At 51.7% G+C, this 23,718-nt stretch overlaps 1 protein-coding gene across 1 annotated transcript; it reads left to right on the forward strand.

Annotated features, from left to right (window-relative positions):
• The first annotated feature begins 2,856 nt into the window (after positions 1–2,856).
• Positions 2,857–14,848, forward strand: LOC140913260 (zona pellucida sperm-binding protein 1). The gene is made up of 14 exons (XM_073349331.2): positions 2,857–2,888; positions 3,825–4,069; positions 5,823–5,944; positions 6,115–6,249; positions 6,331–6,811; positions 8,023–8,166; positions 8,986–9,170; positions 9,257–9,354; positions 12,042–12,169; positions 12,263–12,452; positions 12,541–12,691; positions 12,903–12,987; positions 14,023–14,148; positions 14,709–14,848. The coding sequence occupies exons 1-14, from the start codon at positions 2,857–2,859 to the stop codon at positions 14,846–14,848; spliced, it is 2,262 nt and encodes a 753-aa protein (XP_073205432.2).
• The last annotated feature ends 8,870 nt before the right edge of the window (positions 14,849–23,718 follow it).

Below are 23,718 nucleotides of genomic sequence, written 5' to 3' on the forward strand. Positions count from 1 at the left end.
ACGATTGTCTGCCGTAGCTTTCTGGTGACACACACCCAGAAACACCCGCCAGAATGTTTTTACCCCATCATGCTTAACTGGGAGCTTAACAGAGAATTCCAATGGGCGGCAGGGACTGTGGGAACTGTGGGATAGCTACCCACAGTGCACCGCTCTGACATTTGATGCCAGCCTTGGTACTGTGGACGCAATCTGCCAAATTCACCCGCTTTAGTAGGGACACAGAAGACCGAATGTATAAAATAGCTTCCGAAAATTCAAATAGAATAATTTTGAAATAATTTTGTACTGTAAACATACTGAGGGGTAGCAGTGCCATGAGAAAAAGACAGATGGAGCCTAGGAAAACCACCAGGCAAGAGAAGCTCAAGAGGCCTAAGCCTATTGAGGTGTCCTTGCAGCGCATCCTCAGGTTTCACACAGCTCAGGCTGAGGCCTGCCTCGGTCTGTGGAGCTCCATACTTGGCCAGGTTAGGTTTCTTCAAGGCCTGGTATGAGGCCTCCCTAATTTATGACTAGTTTCACCCCTAACTTGCACTCTGCACCGGCCACTAGGGCTAACCCCCTTAATCTTATTTTAAAAGAGCTGTAAAATCATTAACAATCATGGGCCTCAGTTCCACACCTCATCAGAACAATGGCACCTCCATCAGCCCCTGGCACCACGCCAGAGCCCTGTTCCAACACTGACTCAGACAGAACGCAGTGACTCCTAGTGAATTAACACCACTGTTTTCTGGACCTCCAGGGTTTTGCCCACAGATCCCCCTACTCAGCACTGAGGAGGCCTGATCCTTCCAAAGGTATGACATGTAATGTTAGGTCTCAGCAGCTGTCCCTTATGGGGTTGGTGATGGGATAAAGTACCAGGGTGACTAGGGGCCAGGACTACACCTGTACGGAGATGACGATGTCACCCACATGAGGGGAGCTTGGGGATCTGTTGCTCTCTAGGGGCTGGTTCACATGGATGTTAATGAGTGTGCTACAGCCACTCCCTAGAGATGGTTAGTCCTTTTCGTTCAGAATCGCCTGGTTTTTGCTCTGAAGATCATGGAGTTTAAATCTCAGTGTGGGCCCAAGCAGGAGCAGTTAAAATTGCAAGCCAGAGATTGACATACAGGGCAAGGGGGTGCAGAGCAGTGGGACAGAAGACCAGACTAGCAGCATGTGTGTAGGTCAGAGTTAAGAGTACAAGCAGAGCTGTGGGGGAGGCGTGTTTGGCAGCTGTTAGCATCAGGCTCAGGGGCCCGTTCTCCATTCCCCAGTCACGGGAGCAGTTTCTCTACACACCTTGCTTGCCCTGCCGCAAAGATAAAGCATCTTTGAGTGAGTTTTACATTCCTCCCCCGATGCCCCCCCGCCCCAGTGTTCACAACACAACAGGGAAGTAGGGAAGAAGCAGAGACGGAGTTACCAACTCTCATCATGTTATTGTGAGTGATGCAATACTTTGTGCTTTTCTTAAAGCTCCAGCTCCTGGAGTCAGGTGAACATACCAGAACATCAGCTTTCCTTTTAAAAAAAGGGTTTCAAGCCTCATCTTTTTGTTTTATGTTTGTATGGCGCCTGGCCCAATGGGGTCCTGCTCCATGACAGGAGCTCTTAAGCACTGCAGGAATACAAATACATAATAACTGTAGAGACAGAGAAGCTTCAAAGCATGACCTCCGCAGATTCAAAAGCCAGAAAAGCATTTTAAAATAGCCACAAATTTGTTATTTTTAAAATCTCATGATTTTTAAGGGAAGCTCAGGAGTTTGGGGGGACTCATGATTTTTGAGCGCTCAGGGTTGGCGATATTCTCAGCAGTGAGAAGGGCAGAAAGAGCGAGGGAGATGAGACGGGGAGCCCCAACCCCAAAGAGCCAAAAATCAAGAGATTGCTGCAAAAATCATGAGATTTTTCACACAAAAAATACACTTGAGCGATTTTTTTCATAGGTTCATGGATTTTCAGGCCAGAAGGGACCCTTAGATCAACCAATCTGACCTCCAGCAGAGCACAGACCAGAGAATGTCACCCTGTTACCTCTGCATGGAGCCCGATAACTTGTGTCTAAGTAAAGCGTCTTCCAGACAGGCCGCCTGTGGGCTGGTCTACACTAGAAAGTTAGGTTGACCCAGGTGTGTCCCTCAGGGCTGTGAAAAATTCACCCTCCTGAGAGACGTAGTTAATCCAACCTCTCTCCCAGGGTAGATGCCATGAGCTCACTGGAAGAACTCTGCCATCGTCCTACCTCTCGGAGCGGTGGATTTACGACAGCGTTGCTGCAGTATGTCTCAGCACTACAGGGCAGCACTGCAGCTGTGTAGACATAGCCTGATTGAGACTCCATCACTTCCAGTGGTCGTCTGTTCCAAGGGTTAGTCACCCTTCAAAATGTGTGCCTTACGTCTACCTTAGATTTGGCCATGGACGATGGGTGAACCACAGGCTTGGGGAGGCTAGCCCCTGGCCCGGCCCACCCTTCAGCCTGAGGCCCCACCCCAAAGCCCAGAATCCCTCCCTTCCACGGCTACCAGACCCCCCTTCCAATCCCGGGTTGCCCAAGCACCACCAGCCCCAAAGCGCCAGGGCACACACACCCACCCAGAGCACCAGACAGGCTGCCCCATCAGCCCCGCAGCACTGGGTGGGTGGGCTGCTCCCCAGCACCAGACCACTGGGTGGGCGTCGGGCAGCCCTCCTTTTCCCCCCAGCCCTGGAGAACTGGGTGGTGCGGCCCCAGCCACCCCAAGTCCTAGCCGCCCTAGCCCCAGCCCCAGCCCAGCAGGCTTCCCGGAAGAGGAGCAGGCTGCTTGCCTGGGCTGGGGCCAACTACCAGCAGCAGAAGGAGGGGGCCTTGGGCGGAGCATGGGCAGGGCCACGCGGGGCTCTTTGCGGAGGTACAGCCTCCCCAGGCTATTGTACGCATCGTCCATGGATTTGGCTGGCTCCAACTTCCAACCGCTGGATCTTGTTCTACCCTTCTCCACTCGATTAAAGAGCCCTTTAATAGCCAGTCTTTTCGCCCTATGAATGTACTTGGGCACTGTACTTGAGCTACTTCTTGATCTCCTTTTCGATAACCTAAACTGACTGAGCACTGAGAATCTCTTGCTAGCCGGCACTTCTTTCAGCCGGCAAATTGCATTTGTGACTCTTCTCTGTATCCACTCCAGTTCTTCAATAACCTAATCCCACAGAACAAGAAAGAAAAAGGCCTCATTCAATACCATGGCCACCTACACACTGACTCGACCTTGTGCCTGCCCGCCCGCTTCGAATCATAGAATATCAGGCTTGGAAGGGACCTCAAGAGGTCATCTAGTCCAACCCCCTGCTCAGAGCAGGACCAATCCCCAACTAAATCATCCGATCCCAGAAGGATACACTGACTAGACCCCTCGATTCCAGGCAACTTGGCCTTCTGATTTTTGGGGCACTTGGGGTGTGCTTGAGCCCTGTTTTTATGCTTTTCTCTGCAACTGTGCGGGCAAGAAACTTATTTTTCTTTTGAATGCACACTGAGGTTCTCAGCTAGTTCCTTGTTTCCAGGAGATGGAGCTTGAAATAAAACATCAGTTACCATGGGACTTGCAATAAAATCCTGAGAGCTGGCAACACTGAAAAGGTAGCGTAACAGGAGGCTTCAATGGGAGGGGGGTCTTAGGGCTGAAGGGTTCGATGGTTATGTTTCCCTTTCACCCTGAGCTTTGCACTTTTCATCCGGCCCCTCCCCACCACCAGGCAGCTCCCCAGGTGCTGCCTCTCTGCTCATCTGATTCACACCCCGCCCCCTCCCCACCACTCACTCACCCTACAAAGCCCCGCTCCCACAGCCTCTCCCCTTATGAGAAGTGGCTGCTAGACAGGGCTTCTTTCTTAGCATCTTCAGCCATGGGGCTGGCCTGTAGGTATTTTGTGGGCTTAGTGCTGCTCTGGTCCCTAAGGATAGCCCTTGGGCAGGGGGACTTCCACAGGATCAGTTTCTCTGTCTTGCAACATGAGTATGACTGTGGAGACTATGGGATGCAGCTGCTGGTCTTTCCCAGCCAGGGCCGCACCGTCCGCTTCAAAGTTGTGGGTAAGTAGCTGCCTGGCTGCTTCATGAGAAAGCTAAGAAGCCTCCTGCTCGTCTGCCCTCTTAGACATGCAGGCGGGTTTTATGGGTCTCTTGTGGAAACCTCTTACTTCTACAGTATGTAATGAGAGCTTTAGGAAGGGAACAAGAAGGTCCTACTCTAGTGCTTTTTGGTGGCCTGGCTGTTGCCCTCAAATCTTGAGTACCCTGGTCTCCTGAAGTGAGAGTCTGTGGCTTCTGTCCCCTGGAGAAAAGACTGGAGATTGCTACCTGGATTCAACGGTTAGGGCTAAGTCTTTCCTCACAACAGCCTGCTGACCGTGACCCACAAAATAGCAGAGGGTAAAAAGGGAACCCTGCTGGGGGGAGACTGTAAAAGGACATACCAAAATGTGGCTGGGTATCCCAAGCTCTGGTGTAACTCGGCCCTTTGAGCTCCAGACGCCTGGATCCTGCGCCCTCTGTGGGCGATCACCTCCCTGTTGTCATGCCCAAGCATGGGATGGGATGGCCTGGCCTGGCCTGGCTCGGCCACTCTCAGCCCTCCTTGTTAGGGGGTTTATTCCTTCACCCACTTACTTCCCTGGTCCTTCTCGCATGAACAGAGAGCAACAATACCCGAAGTCCAAAGATGCAAACAATTCAAAGTTTATTGGGGGGAACTTCCAGCAAGCATGATTGCAGTTTCCTTCCTTAGTGTCCTCCTTCCCAGCTCTGACACCACAGAGCCTTACACCTGTGTCCCTGTTCCCATTCCTGCCCATAGCCAAACATGATTCCAATTTCCTTACCCCCATTCCCTGTTCCCATTTCCCCCTTTAGCAAAACATGATTCCAATTTCCGCACCCCTGTTCCCATCCCCTCCCACCCATGCCCACTCACTTCCTTATTGACTACAGATTATATAGTCAAACTTGAGTTCTGCTTAGCTATACCTTAACCAATCATTTTCCTGAAATGTAACTAACCAATCCTAACACATTGGTACATGATTATGTGCCCAATTATATCCCACCACCTTAATGAGTTTACACCCAGCAAAATTAATTATACAGCAGACAGAAACCATCACAGAACCAGACAGAGATTATACAGACAGACAAACAATAGGAAAGTGGGAACTATAAATGACAAAACAATACAGAAGTGAGGATTTCACATCCCAGCTATTGATGAGTGAGTTCTTGCCAGACAGGATGCTATCAAACTAAGTTTCCTTTTACATTTTCTAGGCACTTCCCTTTCTCTGGAGGTGATAGGAATACAATCCTGTCCTGATAGTGCCTAACAGCCCAATAGCACCTTATTTCAATGTGACTAGTTTGGAATGTGAGGATGTGACCGTTCGCTTCCCAGCTTATGGCTGCCTCTGTTGCTTAGCCAAAGGCCTTAGCCTAAGAACAGGGCCTCAGACTGTCACAGTAAGAGAAGGCCCTTACACCAGCAGACAGTGATTTTGATTCTTTCTCTTATACCTCTAGAACTAGCCAAGTGATAAGAATACACCTAAATTCTGAGAGTATAGGCCTTTACAGACAGGCCTGAACATCTATATCCTAACACTCCTGGCTCTAGGTCAGACTTGGTAAATGACGGCCGTCCTGTATCTTTGGAGCTGCTTCCCACCATGCTAAACTCCACTAAACTGAAGGATGTGACAAACCACTGTCGCTGTTCCAAACATGGCTACTTGGCTAAGCTTCATCAAGGGCTTTAACTCTTCCTTACCCACGACCTGTATGACTCTCTCCACAGATGAGTTTGGGACACCCTTCGAAGTTACCAACTGCTCCATTTGTCTCCATTGGGTCACATCTGGCGAGCAAGGAGCGATGATCTTCTCAGCTGGCTACAATGGCTGTCATGTGCAGAAGAAGGTGAGGGGGGGTTGGCACGCCTCACCCCAGTGTACCTGAGCAACAACAGAAGCTGGAGATGGGTCCATACCTGCAGTCACAGCAGCCTGTGCAGCTGGGGGGCGCTGCGCTTAGCGCCTACAGAGTCTGTTAGGCCACAATACTGACTGATTGGTGTCTCTTCATTGCAGGATGGGCGTAACCACCTGCAAGTCCGAGTGGAGGAACTGCTGAGCGCCAGGGCCGTCGCTGCCACCTATGATGTGAACATGACCTGCCCCAAGCCCACTGAACGTGACTTAACACCAGAGGAGACCATGCGCTACGTGCCCCAGCCGCAGCCGGGCCTGGTGCGCCCGGTGCCCCAGCCGCAGCCGGGCCTGGTGCGCCCGGTGCCCCAGCCGCAGCCGGGCCTGGTGCGCCCGGTGCCCCAGCCGCAGCCGGGCCTGGTGCGCCCGGTGCCCCAGCCGCAGCCGGGCCTGGTGCGCCCGGTGCCCCAGCCGCAGCCGGGCCTGGTGCGCCCGGTGCCCCAGCCGCAGCCGGGCCTGGTGCGCCCGGTGCCCCAGCCGCAGCCGGGCCTGGTGCGCCCGGTGCCCCAGCCGCAGCCGGGCCTGGTGCGCCCGGTGCCCCAGCCGCAGCCGGGCCTGGTGCGCCCGGTGCCCCAGCCGCAGCCGGGCCTGGTGCGCCCGGTGCCCCAGCCGCAGCCGGGCCTGGTGCGCCCGGTGCCCCAGCCGCAGCCGGGCCTGGTGCGCCCGGTGCCCCAGCCGCAGCCGGGCCTGGTGCGCCCGGTGCCCCAGCCGCAGCCGGGCCTGGTGCGCCCGGTGCCCCAGCCGCAGCCGGGCCTGGTGCGCCCGGTGCCCCAAATATATCCTCCACCAAGCAACATAGGTGTGTGGGGGTGTCTGTGACCTCTAACTGGTTTGAGTGCATGTGGGTCCCCTCTAATGGAAGGTTTCATGCTCCACTCCTGACTCCTGTGGTGGCCTTCAGAGGAGCTGAAACTAGTCTCTTGCTTGTGGCTGCCATGTTAGAGCTGGTGTTGACAGTGTTGTAAGCCATAATCAAAAATGAGATTCGTTTAGAAATCATGCTCTTCCCCCACCCGCCCCCTGTTTATTTGAAGGGGAAGGGGTGGCTATTTGCCTTCTGGTTTTTCAAAGTTTAGGGGGAAGGCACTTGCTTCCAAAGTCTGTGAGCTTCTTTGGCTCAAAATCCAGTCACACATGCACCAATGTGTCCTTGCGATTGGCTGCTCAGAGGGGCTTCCCCTGTTCCTCCAGTATCCCAGGGTTTGGGATCTGATGTTGTATCCCTTCGTATCTCACCCCCACATCTGTTTGCAATCTGTCTCCTTCACCCCCCATGTTTCTCTCACAGGCTCTTCACAGCTCTTAGTCCCTCCCTCTCCTAGAGTCCTGTCTAGGCCTCCCCCTAAACCAGAGTGGCATCCACTTTGCCTGTAGGTACAGCTTCAGTCTCATGAAAGAAATTCGCAGCCATGTTTATGAGGGACACTTTCCTCTGATCGGCTATGGGGAAATGGTGGCCAACCTGCTAGCTTCTGCCCCATCGTCCGTAAAGGGAGATGGTGACTTCAATAAAGGAAAAATTCATAGAGCAGGCGTCTGCTCACTATTTCATGAGATGGCTAGAGAAACCCACCTCAGAACTGCTAAGTGATAAATTACAGTTGACCACACTGCTGGCTGTGTTGAGGGGGCTGTAGGGTTTAGGTGGGGGCTCTCCTCTGACACAGCAGCAGATCAGGAGCCTGAATTTCCAAGTGACATGTTAAGCCTGCTATCAGAGAAGGGCAACATGCTACATCTGGAGGACAGGGGTGGGGATCTGAGCACAATGCTGTCTGAGGTGGTATGTGGTTTGGGGTTATGGTTGTGGGGGGCAGGGTGAGCTGGGATGGAGGACCACTGTGGGAGCTCTTGCAGCCCTTTGGGGAAGGGGAGGAGGGTTGGACTGGTGTTGAGGTCAGCCACTTGTCCAGAGGTCACTACAGATCTTAAAAAGTCTCTGGGGAAGGGTCTCTCGTGATCTCTTTAGAGGCTCTCTAGCTCTCCTTAATCCACACCCTGCTGTTCTAGGGGCGCATCTCACAGAGGAGCAGTGCCGTGTGGTGGCTGGGAAGATGCCCTGTGCGGATGCCCCAGGCCAAGCTGCTTGCTTCCAGGCTGGCTGTTGTTATGATGAGACTGACCTCACCACTCCCTGCTACTTTGGCAACACAGGTGGGAGACCTGCCCTCATGTCAGGTTATGGAGCCTTTTGTCATCTCTGTCCTGGGAAGCTTGGTGACACACCGTACGTCTCAGATGAGTTTGGTCACCACCTACTAGCATGGTGAACTAGACTTGGATGCAATGTCTTTAACTCTCACCCTAGGCTGCAGCTGGCATCAGTTGTGTGCAAAGGGATTCTTCCTACATCACGGTCTCTCCTCAGTTGCCCAATGCCTGGCAGATCTTGAGAGCCAACACCAAATGTGTGGTGGCAGAGGAAGACCCATCAGACGGTACAGGCTGGTGCTCCATCATCAGATCGATGGATAACTTTGCCGGCTTGTGTCTCGTTCCTGCACAACATGAGCTGCAATCATGCTGTCTCAGACAAACCCACTTACCCCCATGGGGCTTCATTTGATAGATTCCAAAGCCAGAAGGGACCATTGTGATCATTAGTCTGTCTGATTTCCTGTATAACACAAGCTATAGGATTTCCCTGAAATAATTCCTCCAGCAGATCTCTTGGCAGACATCCAGTCTTGCCTTGTCAGTGATGGAGAATCCACCATGACCCTGGACAAACCATTCCAAGAGTTAACTACCCTCGCTCTCAGATCTACACCTTATTTAAATACTTAGACTGTAATCAAGTCACCCCTTAACCTTCTCTCTGTCTAAAGAGACAGAATTTGGTCACTACAAGGCCTGTTTTCTAATATTTCTCATGGCTCTTCTCCAATCTATCATCCTGAGTGTGGCATGGAACTCTTGCCCAATTCCTCTACCAGGAACATCTATACTTAATCCTGCTCCTTTGTGTTGCAGTCACTGTTCAGTGCCTCCTGGATGGTCACTTTGTTCTGGTGGTCTCCAGGGACATGTCTGATCACCCCATCATCCTGGAGAGTGTCCGGCTAGCCTATGCCCAGGCAGGGTGTGACCCCATCAGGATGACTGAGGCTTTTGTGATCTTCCGCTTCCCCCTCATGCAGTGCGGCACCACAGTCCAGGTGAGGGGACACCCACGGGAAGCCAGGGTGAGTGCTCTGCTCAGGGGTTTGGGGGACTAACCTGCCCCATGTCTCCACTCTTCCAGGTGATCCATGACAAACTGATCTATGAGAACCAGCTGATCTCTGGCATCGACATCCGGACTGGGCCGGACGGCTCCATCACCCGGGACAGCACCTTCATGTAAGTTGGCCTGCTCTGTTGACTAGCAAGGAAGTGATGGTGAGCAGTCTTCAGCCCTTCCGCAGTGGAAGCGTGAGGCCAGATCCTTTCCCCTGGCAAAGATCTGATCCATCAATTTTCCAGCAGCCTCTCCTACCACCAAAGGACTTAGGGGATGTTCTACAGGTATGGATTCCCTGCAGTCACAGACATCCCCTTTTCTGAGTGGGGGAATGCACCTGATCCCTAATGGGGCATGGGGCAAAATCTTGCTTTGTGAAGGGAAGGACACTCTGTGCAGCTGACTGTCCAAGAGTCAGGGTTTTACGTTGTCTGATCAAATGCCAACATTGGTCAGCCTCACCTCAGTCCCTGGAAAAATCCTGCAGCAGGTTGTCAAGGAATCCATTCTGAAGCACTCGGAGGAGAGGAAGGTGATCAGGACCAGCCAAAATGGATTCACCAAGGGCAAGTCGTGCCTGACCAACCTGATTGCTTTTTATGATGAGAACTGGCTCTGCGCATGTGGGGAAAGCGGTGGACATGATATACCTTGACTCTAACAAAGTTTGTTACAGTCTCCCACAGTGTTCTTGACAGCAAGTTAAAGAAGTAGGGGCTGGATGAATGAATTAAAGGTGGCTCGAAAGCTGGCTAGATCATCAAGGTCAACGGGTAGCAATCAACAGCTCTGTCTAGTTGGCAGCTGGTATCAAGCGGCATGCCCCAGGCGTCTGTCCTGGGGTTGGTTTTGTTCATTATCATTAATGATCTGGATGATGGGATGGCTTGCTGAGGGTGTAAGTTAATGGATAACACTAAGTTGGGGGGAGAGATCTAGGAAAATTGGGCTAAAAGAAATCTGAGCTTCAATAAGGACGAGTGCAGAGTCCTGCACTTAGGAGGGAAGAATCCCATTCACTGGTACAGGCTGGGGACCGACTGGCTAAGCAGCAGTTCTACAGACAAGGACCTGGGGATTACAGTGTACGAGCAGCTGGCTACGAATGAATAGTGGGCCCTTCTTGCCAAGAAAGCTACTGGTATATTGGGGTGCATTAGTAGGAGCATTGCCAGCAGATGGAGGGAAGTGATTCCCCTCTCACCAGCAGTGGTGAAGCCCATCCGGAGTACTGTGTCCAGTTTTGGGCCCTCACCAACAGAAAGGATGTGGAAAAATTTGGAGATTGCCCAGCAGAGGGCAACAAAAATGATTAGGGGGCTGGGGCACATAATTTATGAGGAGAGGCTGAGGGACCTGGGCTTATTTAGTCTGCAGAAGAGACAAGTGAGGGGGGATTTGATAGCAGCCTTCAACTACCTGAAGGGGTTCCAAGGAGGATGGAGCTTGGCTGTTCTCGGTGATGGCAGATGACCGAACAAGGAGCAATGGTCTCAAGCTGCAGTGGTGGAGGTCTAGGATGGCTATTGGGGACGGGACTATCCCTCTAGGAGGGTGGTGAAGCACTGGAATGGGTTACCTAGGGAAGTGGCAGAATCTCCATCCTTAGAGGTTCTGAATACCTGGCTTGACCAAGCCCTGGCTGGGATGATTTAGTTGGGGTTGGTCCCGCTTTGAGCAGCAGGTTGGACTAGCTGACCACCTGAGGGCTCTTCCAATCCTAATCTTATGATTGTAAATGCCACTTGCTGTGCGATCTCCAATGACAAGTAGGCACAGCCAGCCTGACCCGAGAAGGGCTCCATGGGGCCACCCTGAGGGACTAATAACTCCCTACAGGGTTGGTAGAAAGAAAGCTTGATGTAGGGACTGTTGCCCCCTTACTAACATTCAGTGAGGTGTACTGGTTGGCTAGCTCCCAGTACTAAAAGGGGAAGGATCTATGGGAAATCAGGACCCTGAGAGTGACAGTCCCCAGGAACAATGGGGAGAGGCCAGTGCTCCAGGTCAGCCTGACAGGGTGGGCAGGCTAATCAGAGTCAGGAGGCCAGGGAGGTCCTGTCCTCCGTGTGAGCTGGATTTGCCTGGGTCACAGAGTCAGGTCATGTGTTTCCTTTAACCTTTCCCATGTTTCCTTCTTTCTAAAATAGTTGATTAGATAACTTGCATTTGCTTTACCTTTTATGTAATGGTCATGGGTCAGAAGTGCCCAGTGCAGAGAGAGTACCCCGGAGTGGGGACACCCTAGCCCCAGTCCTAGGTGACCACAGCAGGGTTGGGGGTCGAGCCCCCCCCCCCCCCCCCCGAATCCTGGGCCTAGCCTTGTTGGGGTTATGAGGACTCTGCCAGACAGGAGAGTGGAGGGGAGCCCTGAAGGGCAGGGAGGCCACTGGATAAAGGAAGTGGGAGCAAGGACTCGGATCCTTTCGCTAGCCCACTTCACCGGGGTAGTGCAGAAGCCAGGAAAGTTCCCCACAAGAGCAGGACTATTCCCCTGCTTACATTGAGAATGCTGCCAAAAGAGATGTGAGGACAAGTAAGCAGGTGCTTCTAGCCTGTCTGAGAAGGCCCCCATGTGGCCGTGCTCAGACACTCCTGCTGAGTCCCTGAGTTGGAGGGAAGAACATCTGAGTTGCTAAAAGGGTTGATCCACTAGCATCCTTGGATGTCTCCCATCCAAGTACTGATAGGGCCTGATCCTGCTTGTCTCGAGCACTAATAAGGTCACTGCCAGACACCACGTGGCCTCAAGCTGAAGTCACAGAGCATCAGCCCCTGTCTCCTCCCTCTGCTCTCTCCTGTGCAGCCTCCATGCTCGCTGCATCTACAATGCCAGTGACTTTCTGCCAGTCCAGGTCGAGGTCTTCTTGCCCCCCACACCTGCTCCAGTCACCCAGGCAGGACCCCTCCGGCTTGAGCTGCGCATCGCCACAGGTAGGTGACCCCTCACTCCAGCACGGAGATCCCATCCCCCTGAAGGACCACAGGTGTCTCAGCTCTGCTCTCCTCCTACCCTCTCCCCCACAGACCCGAGCTACAGATCCTATCTCTCAGAGAGAGACTACCCTGTGGTGAAGGTGCTCAGGGACCCTGTCTACATGGAGGTTCGCATCCTGCACAGAACAGACCCGTCCCTGGTTCTGGTTCTGCACCAGTGCTGGGCCACCCCAAGCGCTAACCCCCTGCAGCAGCCGCAGTGGCCCATCCTGGTGGACGGGTGAGTGGCTGGGATGGAGGGGGAGCATGGCTTGGGGAGGAGGAAGGCGGTTTCCTTGGTCCACCCTTCTCTCATGTCTTGCTCCCAGGTGCCCGTTCCTGGGAGACAACTACAGAACCCAGCTTGTGCCCGTGGGCCCTGCCTCATCTGAGCTGCCCTTCCCGACTCACCACCAGCGCTTCGTCCTCTCCACTTTTGCCTTTGTGGACTCCGCCTCCCAGGTGGCACTTGAGGGAGAGGTGAGAAGGGGCCCACATATAAAGCGGGTGAGGAGGGGGAAGTCGGAGTGCAGGGGCAGGAGCTCCTATTTTAGTCAGGTCCTGACCTCCTCAGTCTCTGCTGAGGCGCTGCACATGCAGAACCAAACCGATAGCTGTGGATCTACTTCCTGCCTCCTACCAGCACTGGCCAGTCACTCACTAACTCCATTCTCACTTGTGTGGATTTTAGGTGTACATTTACTGTAGCGCCTCAGCTTGCTACCCCTCCCGGCTGGAGCCCTGCAGGACCCTGTGCCCATCAGGAGCTGCTACAAGTAAGTCGGAGTGGTCTGAAATCCATGTGGGTTTCTACAAGCTCCCATCCCAAATACCAGAGGACTCATAGTGAACAGAGATCTGCCTGTCCTGCTATATCAGAGGTGGGCAAACTACCACCCACAGGACCATCCTGCCCAGCCCCTGAGTTCCCGGCCGGGGAGGCAAGCCCCCAGCCCCTCCTGTGCTGTCCCTCTCCCTCGCAGCCTCAGCACGCCTCCAGCACTCTGCTCCGGTAGGAGCTGTGAGCTCCCACTGCTCTGAGCAGCATCATAAGGGGGTTGGGATTGGAGAAGGGGCAGAGGGTGTCAGGGGGCAGTCGGGACAGGGGCTGGTTGGATTGGGCAGAGGTTCGGGGGGGCAGTCAGGGGGCATTGGATAGTCATTGGAGTCCAGCAGGGGCTGTCAGGGAGCGGGGGGTTGGATAGGGGTGTGGTCCCATTGGGCAGTTAGGGGCAGGGGTCCTGGGAGGGGGCAGTCAGGAGACAAGGAGTTGGGGGGCAGAGGGGGTTTCTGAGGTGGGCAGTCGGGGGGCAGGAATTGGGAGGGAGCCAGGCTCTTTGGGGAGGCACAGCCTTCCCTACCTGGCCCTCCATATAGTTTTACAGTGCTAATGTGGCCCTCAGGCCAAAAAGTTTGCCCAGCCCTGTGCTATACACTGACTGCAAGGCGTTCAGCCCAGCTCGTTATGTACCTCTACCATGTCCTGTAGCGCTAGCTAGGGTATGATGGGCTAAGACGAAGAGGTAAATGGCCTAATCTCCTACAACTGTCCTATGTAAGAGACAATACTAGAAATTGCCTCTGGAGAGTGGAGTGTCTGCTGCTCCTGATGAAATGGCCTTTCTTCCCAACTTCTCCCACACTTCAAATAAGCAATTCAGGAAGATCTAATACCTGGTACCACAACCTGTCAGGAGGCCTGTAAGGACTCATGGTTGAGTCCATGGTGACGCTGCATTTCATCACGATGGGCCCTCTGGTTGTGAGTGCGCTGGACAGACAGCTCCCTAACTCTCCATTCCATCTGCCAGGAGGCCGCCGGTTCCTGGATATCAACAATGGGACAGGAGAGCCCCAGGACCTGGTGAGTTCTCCTGGCCCTGTGATCTTCCAGGAGAGCCCTGAGCCGTGGAGAGAGCACGTCTATGAGAACAAGGGTGAGGTTTCTGTTAAACCCTAGTAGGACAACTGGCATCTTGCACAGTAACCTGGAATACAGCAAGTCAATGCTGTCTAGGGGGTTCAAATATAAATGTTCATGGGGGGAGGGGGGCTACATGCAGAAGTCACTCCTTGATGATCCATATGTAAGCTAATGCTGGCTGACACCATACCTGTGAGTGCTTCCTATGAGTGGGCCAATGTTGGGTTATATCCTTATCCTATGGACATTCATAGGATGTCTCAAAAACCAGCAAACTTGGGGGAAGCGGGGGGGACACTATGGCACCTCAGTGGTGACTTGTATGCCCTGAGCCTCTGTGGCACTCAATGCACTGGGGCTAGCATTGCCTCTGCCCTCTATTGGATGGCTATCAATGGGATGGTGGTGCTGGCTCACAGTCTAAAAAGTGAGTTGACAATTCAAGTATCTTTCTGATGAAGGCTGGCCTAAGTGGTAGGGGGAGCACCACTGGGGCAGGGAAGTCTAGGTGTCATCTCCACACTTTAGACCCTACAGAAATCTGGATTGTCTTAACCTCTCCTCCTCCTTCAGACCCTGTCTCCAGACTAGACCTGACCCTGGTGCTTCTGGCCATGCTTTCATTGGTGGCTGTGGCTTCTCTCGTTACTGTGACACTACTCCATAGGAGAAGCAGCTGGATGACAAGGTCCCAAATCTTCCATGGCAGATGACTGTAAAATAAGGGAGAGGAGCAGAAATAAAATCTCTGGAGTGCACTAATGTCTTGTGGTAGCGTGTGTCCCTCTGGGGGAGGGAACAGCAGTTGTTGAGGCCAGGGGTCTGCTACTAGCCTTGTAGCTCTTCCCCATTCAGCAGCAGAACAGACCTCTCTGCAGGGATAGACACCAGAATAGGATGTGGCATAGAGGACAGGAAGAAGACTGCAAGCTAGCACTAGACAAGGTAAATCAAATGGCTTTCTCTCACTCCTGGGGTCCTATCTGGGGGGAGAGGAAGCCACTCAGCCAAACTAGAGACTTTTTGATTAACTTTACTGTGAATAGCTGGATTCTAACTCCCCTGGGCACGCAATAAGAACTACTGGCGCTTGCCAGTCTCACATGAAGTCCATGTGAGCCAGCTGGGGGACACGCCTAAGTCTGGTAACTAGAAACCCTTGTGTCTTCTGTGGGGGCTGTGGCAGGAGGTGGAGAAGATTTCCCCATTGTGTTAGTGACTGGGAAACCTGATGCTTCAAGACCTTAAGCATCCTCCCTGACAGCTGGGATCTGCCCCATAACTGGTATCTCCTGCTTCTTGACCCTTAAGCTATATCTCTGGGGCACTCCAAAGCATGGCTGTAGTGCGCACACACAGACCCAAGTGAGCTAGCTTTCATCAAGCTAGTTGAAATAACGGTAGTGGAAGCATGGCCTATACAAGACTAGCTGGGACTCTGGGTCGTACTCCAGTGGGTAGCCTGTGCTGCTGTTGCTCTACTGCTTGATCTGGCTAGGCCAAAGCTACCTCGGCTACATCTACGCACTCACCTCTGTCTACACGGCAATCTACCCTTCTCCCTTGGCATTAGTTTCCTTCTATCTCGCCTGGGGAAACTACAGCCCTCCAGCTCCTCTCCAAATCCCCTTCCAACAGCTAAAATCCTCTCTCCCAATGCTCCTACCACATCAACACCCTCCACCTACTGTAGAACCCACAGGGACTGTCACGCTAACGTGGTGTAACTGTTCTAACCCCTCTACTACCATCTTCTAGGGTAGCCTACTGTGGGACCGGATCCTGCAAACACTTAATGTGCATGTGGTAATGACTTCACGCATGCATGGAGTTAAGCACGTGCTGAGGGCTGGCCAAGCAACACAAACTGTTCATTAAATGTCAATGTTCATCCTGCAGTAGGCAAAACCAATGCCTCAAAACTCTTCATGGAAAAAGCAGAAAGGCATGTGTATCCAAGAAATGCATGGGCACTCGCCTGAGATCTAGGAGACATTGGTTTGAGTCCCTGCTCTGCCTGACTGGGTGCACGTGTGTACTCCTGCATCCCAAAATGGAGTGTTGCAAGGTCAGAGTCTTGGACTGTAAGAAGATGGCAGCAGGGATCATGCTTTTTGTTACTCTCTGCAAAAAGCATTGTGTGATGGCTTGGCACAATAATGAATGGAAGCCTGGTGGTTTATAGGCACGAGACAATGAATTTGCCATTTGCTAAGATTTCAATGTAGCATAAAGATCGTGCTGTAGTTGTAAAGGCCGTTGCTTCTGTGCTTAAATCATGTACTTGGAGACTAACCATGAGAATTATTGCTGAAAGCTGGGCACTTATCTCCTAGAAGCAACAGAGAAGGAGAGAGACTTGGGTGTATTACTTGATCACAGGATCGCTCTGAGATTTCACTCTGATGCAGCTGGCAACAAGGCTAACCCAGTCATGGGATACTCGGGTGAGGTATTTCCAGTAGAGAGCGGGAAGTGCTAGTACCATTATACAAGGCACTGGTGAGACCTCATCTGGAATACTGTGTGCAATTCTGGTCTCCCATGTGTAAGATGAATTCAAACTGGACCAGATATGGAGAAGGGCTACTAGTATATCCAGAGAAATGGATAACCTCACTTAGGAGAGGAGACTGAAATACTTTCATTTAGCCTAACCAAAAGAAGGCTGAGGAGAGATAGATGACTGCTCTCTCTAAATGCATCAGAGGGATTACTATCAGAGAGGAATTAACATAAGCACCAACGTGGACACAAGAACAAATGGATATAAACTGGCCATAAGCAAGTCTAGGCTTTAGATTAGACAAAAGTTTCTCTATCAGAGGAGTGAGATTCTGGAGCAACCTTTGAAAGGGAGTGGGGGGGCGGTAAAAAGCGTAACTGGCGTCAAGACTGAGCTTGATAAGTTTATGGAGGGGAGGGTAGGATGAGACTGCCTACAATGGCACACGAGCGCTCTGTGACTGCGAGCTGCAAAGATCTCCAAGGGCTGGTTTAAAGGACACCAGATGGGGAGGGCTCTGAGTTACTATAGAGAATTCTTTCCCCAAGGTATCTAGCTGGTGGGTCTTGCTCACATGTTCAGGGTCTCACTGATCACCATTTTGGGGATTGGGAAGTAATTTCCCCCATGTCAGAGACCCTGTCGGTGGGGGTTTGCCGTCCTCTCCAGCACCGGTCACGGGTCACTTGCAGGTTTAAACTAATGTAAATGTGGGGATTCTGTTTAGTTTTGTCTTTATATCATTATTTGAGGACATCGCTAACTCAGACAGAGGTCATGGGTCTATTGCAGGAGTGGGTGGGTGAGGTTCTGTAGCCTGTAATGTGCAGGGGCTCAGACTACTCAGGAGCTCAGGTCCCTTCTGGCCTTAAAGTCTGTGACAGAAGAGAGGGGGTTCCCTGAAAGCTCAATAGTGGCAGCGGACAGCCAACTATAAGCAGTAACGCAACACTGGAGATACAAGTTGCATGCAGCTGGATGGGTGCCTGTGACTTTCCTTCTACCAGCTAAATGATGTGACAATGCAGTCAGCATAGACAATCCTGCACATGAAAGACTTGGTATCATCTTGGCACAGAAGTAAGACATATAATTGCCTTAGGGTACCAGAAACAATCCAAAGGGAGTGGTGCAAGCTACAATGTTTGAATGAGGATTGCCAGCACTGATCTGTGCCAGGATAGAACAATAGCAATAAGCTGTTTCCTCCAACAACTCAATGGTGTATTTAAATGATGCAAAACTGGGGGTCAATACTGGCTGATGGGCAGTTATGGGGAGGGGGCAGCAGTGTGCTTTCCAGGACTACAGTGATGGAAGGGGAAGGCTTAGCTAACCAAACTACCCTGGAGCCAATACAATAGGGTGGCAGCAGAAGAACAAGTTTCAGACACAAGGGTGTAAGTTCTGTATTTCTGCTACTGCTCCCTATAAAAATCTTTAAACGGAAAAACCTGGCCATCCCTAATTCTAAAGGCAGGGTGAAGAAGAAGGGAGGCCTCAGTAGTCTACTGAAAGGCCAGTTCTGAAGATGTGTAAAACGTCATTGCGTGGGGTTTCTTCCAGACACTGAAGGTGAGGGATGATTTTCCCGTGACAGAAAAGGTCTGCTTCAAAGTCCATGGGAATCCTTCCATTGACTTCTGGGGCAGAGACACCAGACAGGAGAGAGTTGGAGGAGAGGATGAAACTTCTCCACTTAGGGGAAAAGTGCTGAGTATGATAGAAAAATGGCCAAATGTTTCTCCTGCTGAAGTAGGGAGACTTGGGCCTGGTCTACAGTACGCAGTTATTTCAGAATTAGGCGAGTTACCTCGAAATAAAACTGGTTCCATCCACACGACCAAACCAGTTTTTTCAATTTAAAGGGCTCTTTACTCCAATTTCTGTACTCCACCTTGGCAAGTGGAGTAACACTAAAACTGAGATCGCAGTTCCGGGTTAGAGGTACTGTGGACGCAATTTGACAATATTAGCCTCCAGGAGCTATCCCAGAATGCTCCCTTGTGACCGCTCCGGACAACTCTCTGAACTCCAATGCACGAGCCAGGTAGACAGTAAAAGCCCCTGGAACTTTTGAATTTCCTGTTTGGTCACCATCAGCACAGTCCACCAGCACAGGAGACCGTGCAGAGTCCACCATCTCAAGAGACCACGCAGTCCAGGATTCGCAGACAAGCTCCAGCTTGGTCTGAACGGGAGGTACTGGATCTCATTGCATGTTGGGGAGACGAATCTCTTCTGGCACAACTATGTTCCAAAAAAAGGAACGCAAATACGTACATTAAACTCTCCACTGCCATGACGGAAAGAGGCTACTCCAGGGAAACAGAACAGTGTCGTACAAAAAAAATCAAGGAGCTGCAAGCTGAATTCTGTTGCCCGGCCGCATGTGATGGCTTACTCACACCAAAGTGGCAAGCACTTCAGTCTGAGAGGCAAAATGAGACCTTGTACAGAAAGAACACGTGCTGTGTATTATGAATTGCCTGTTTCACTGAGAAACAGCGTCCCCTTTGTTCTCTAAACTGTATCTTTTAAAATACTACCCTCCCTTTTTCTTCTCCTGCAGCAGGCGCAAATGTTTCAATGCAGCCCCTATCTACTCCGTCCCAGATTAGAAGGTGGAAAAATGAACTCGGGACAACGATTGCTGAGCTCTTGCAGTCCTCCCGCATTGATAGGGCCCAGTTGAGTGTATGGAGGCAAACAATTGCAGAGTCGTGTAAAGCGTTACATGAATATGAAGAGAGGAAGGACATGGGCGATGAGAGCAGGCAGGATGCTATGGTCAAGCTCATGGGGGAGCAAACTGATATGCTCCGCTGTATGGTGGATCTAATGCGGGAAAGGCAGCAAGACCATAGACTGCCACTGCAGCCCCTGGATAACCGCCCTCCCTCCTCCCCAAGTTCGATAGCCTCCTCACCCAGATGCCCAAGAACATGGCGGGGGGGAGGGGGGGAGGCTGCGGGGACCAACACAGTCAACCCCAGAGGATTGCACAAGCAGCAGAAAGCTGGCATATCCTAAATTTTGATTTGGTTTCTGGACTAGTCCTTCCCTCCTCCTCGTCCACCCCCCTAACCCAATACCCCCCTCTAGCTTCTGATTTCTCTCAATGTTTTGTGCAACAACCAATACAGAACGGTTTTTAAACAATTGTGACTTTATTTCCTTTCATATATATATATGGGGGGGGGGGCAGGTAACTTTAAGAGAAACAACAACTCCTCTCACAGCGTACCCTGGCCAGTCATGAAACTGGCTTTCAAAGCTTCTCTGATCTGCAGCGCGCCCTGCTGCGCTCTTCTAATCGCCCTGTTGTCTGGCTGTGTGAAACTTGTCGCCAGGCAAGTTGCCTCAACCTCCCACCCCGCCATAAATGTCTCCCCCTTACTCTCACAGATATTGTGGAGCACACAACAAGCAGCAATTACAATTGGAATATTGGTTGTGCTGAGATCTAACCGAGTCAGTAAACTACACCAGCGTGCTTTCAAACGTCCAAATGCACATTCTGCCACCTTTCTGCACTTGCTCAGCCTAGAGTTGAACTGCTCCTTACTACTGTCCAGGGTGCCTATGTACGGCTTCATGAGCCATGGCATTTAGGGGTAGTCTGGGTCCCCCAAGATAACTATAGGCATTTCAACATCCCCAACAGTAATTTTCGGTCTGGGAAGTAAGTTCCTTCCTGCAGCTGTTCAAACAGACCAGAGTTCCTGAAGATGCGAGTGTCATGCACCTTTCCAGGTCATCCCACATTGATGTCAGTGAAACGTTCCTTGTGATCCACCAGTGCTTGCAGCACCATGGAAAAGTACCCCTTGCGGTTTATGTACTGGCTGCCCTGATGTTCCAGGGCGAAGATGGGGATATGTGTTCCGTCTATTGCCCGCCGCACTTAGGGAATCCCAGCGCATTAAAGCCATCCACAATGGTCTGCACGTTTCCCCAAGTCACTCGCCTTGATAGCAGCTGGTCATTGATTGCATTGGCTACTTGCAGCACAGCAGCCCCCACAGTAGATTTCCCCACTCCAAATTGATTCCCGACTGACCGGTACCTGTCGGGCATTGCAAGCTTCCACAGGGCTATGGCCACTTGCTTCTCAACTGTGAGGGCTGCTCTCATTTTGGTGTCTTTCCGCTTCAGGGCAGGGGACAGCAAGTCACAAAGTTCCATGAAAGTGGCCTTACGCATATGAAAGTTTCGCAGCCACTGGGAATCATCCCATACCTGCAACACTATGCGGTCCCACCAGTCTGTGCTTGTTTCCTGGGCCCAGAATCGGCGTTCCACCGCATGAACCTGCCCCATTAGCACCATGATCTCCCAATCGCCACATGCCGTGCCATCTGTGTCCGTGTCCTCATCAGTATAGTAATCGTGCTGTCATCACTTCCTTGCCCAGTCTTGCAGGTACTGCACATACTGCTGGATAATGCATGAGGTATTTACAATGGTCAAAATGCAGCAGAGATCTGATCGGGCTCCATGGCTATGGTGCTCGCATGGGTAATCCTGGAAAAGGGGTGCGAAACGCAGGAGAGCAGAGTGGCAGCGGAAGCTGTGCTGTTTGGGTCACGGTAGCCGAACAAAGACTGACAATGGTTGTCTTCTGTGGCTTTCACAGAGGTGGGAGCCCAGGACAGACAACATGGAGAAGCTTGCAAGCGTGGCAATAGCGGGAGAGCAGAGTTGGCGGCAGAAGCTGTGTTGCTCGATTCACAATGGCCGAGCAGAGTTGAGTTGGAGAGGTGGATTCATCGTAGCAGGAGAGCAGCGGTGCACCGTCTGCTGAAAGCAGTATGGCGTCTGCATGCCAAAAAGGGGCGAAACGATTGTCTGCTGTAGCTTTCTGGTGACACACACCCAGAAACACCCGCCAGAATGTTTTTACCCCATCATGCTTAACTGGGAGCTTAACAGAGAATTCCAATGGGCGGCAGGGACTGTGGGAACTGTGGGATAGCTACCCACAGTGCACCGCTCTGACATTTGATGCCAGCCTTGGTACTGTGGACGCAATCTGCCAAATTCACCCGCTTTAGTAGGGACACAGAAGACCGAATGTATAAAATAGCTTCCGAAAATTCAAATAGAATAATTTTGAAATAATTTTGTACTGTAAACGTACTGAGGGGTAGCAGTGCCATGAGAAAAAGACAGATGGAGCCTAGGAAAACCACCAGGCAAGAGAAGCTCAAGAGGCCTAAGCCTATTGAGGTGTCCTTGCAGCGCATCCTCAGGTTTCACACAGCTCAGGCTGAGGCCTGCCTCGGTCTGTGGAGCTCCATACTTGGCCAGGTTAGGTTTCTTCAAGGCCTGGTATGAGGCCTCCCTAATTTATGACTAGTTTCACCCCTAACTTGCACTCTGCACCGGCCACTAGGGCTAACCCCCTTAATCTTATTTTAAAAGAGCTGTAAAATCATTAACAATCATGGGCCTCAGTTCCACACCTCATCAGAACAATGGCACCTCCATCAGCCCCTGGCACCACGCCAGAGCCCTGTTCCAACACTGACTCAGACAGAACGCAGTGACTCCTAGTGAATTAACACCACTGTTTTCTGGACCTCCAGGGTTTTGCCCACAGATCCCCCTACTCAGCACTGAGGAGGCCTGATCCTTCCAAAGGTATGACATGTAATGTTAGGTCTCAGCAGCTGTCCCTTATGGGGTTGGTGATGGGATAAAGTACCAGGGTGACTAGGGGCCAGGACTACACCTGTACGGAGATGACGATATCACCCGCATGAGGGGAGCTTGGGGATCTGTTGCTCTCTAGGGGCTGGTTCACATGGATGTTAATGAGTGTGCTACAGCCACTCCCTAGAGATGGTTAGTCCTTTCAGTTCAGAATCGCCTGGTTTTTGCTCTGAAGATCATGGAGTTTAAATCTCAGTGTGGGCCCAAGCAGGAGCAGTTAAAATTGCAAGCCAGAGATTGACATACAGGGCAAGGGGGTGCAGAGCAGTGGGACAGAAGACCAGACTAGCAGCATGTGTGTAGGTCAGAGTTAAGAGTACAAGCAGAGCTGTGGGGGAGGCGTGTTTGGCAGCTGTTAGCATCAGGCTCAGGGGCCCGTTCTCCATTCCCCAGTCACGGGAGCAGTTTCTCTACACACCTTGCTTGCCCTGCCGCAAAGATAAAGCATCTTTGAGTGAGTTTTACATTCCTCCCCCGATGCCCCCCCGCCCCAGTGTTCACAACACAACAGGGAAGTAGGGAAGAAGCAGAGACGGAGTTACCAACTCTCATCATGTTATTGTGAGTGATGCAATACTTTGTGCTTTTCTTAAAGCTCCAGCTCCTGGAGTCAGGTGAACATACCAGAACATCAGGTTTCCTTTTAAAAAAAGGGTTTCAAGCCTCATCTTTTTGTTTTATGTTTGTATGGCGCCTGGCCCAATGGGGTCCTGCTCCATGACAGGAGCTCTTAAGCACTGCAGGAATACAAATACATAATAACTGTAGAGACAGAGAAGCTTCAAAGCATGACCTCCGCAGATTCAAAAGCCAGAAAAGCATTTTAAAATAGCCACAAATTTGTTATTTTTAAAATCTCATGATTTTTAAGGGAAGCTCAGGAGTTTGGGGGGACTCATGATTTTTGAGCGCTCAGGGTTGGCGATATTCTCAGCAGTGAGAAGGGCAGAAAGAGCGAGGGAGATGAGACGGGGAGCCCCAACCCCAAAGAGCCAAAAATCAAGAGATTGCTGCAAAAATCATGAGATTTTTCACACAAAAAATACACTTGAGCGATTTTTTTCATAGGTTCATGGATTTTCAGGCCAGAAGGGACCCTTAGATCAAACAATCTGACCTCCAGCAGAGCACAGACCAGAGAATGTCACCCTGTTACCTCTGCATGGAGCCCGATAACTTGTGTCTAAGTAAAGCGTCTTCCAGACAGGCCGCCTGTGGGCTGGTCTACACTAGAAAGTTAGGTTGACCCAGGTGTGTCCCTCAGGGCTGTGAAAAATTCACCCTCCTGAGAGACGTAGTTAATCCAACCTCTCTCCCAGGGTAGATGCCATGAGCTCACTGGAAGAACTCTGCCATCGT

Source organism: Lepidochelys kempii, chromosome 6 (genome assembly GCF_965140285.1).
Source record: "Lepidochelys kempii isolate rLepKem1 chromosome 6, rLepKem1.hap1, whole genome shotgun sequence".
In the NCBI taxonomy this organism is placed as follows: Eukaryota; Metazoa; Chordata; order Testudines; family Cheloniidae; genus Lepidochelys; species Lepidochelys kempii.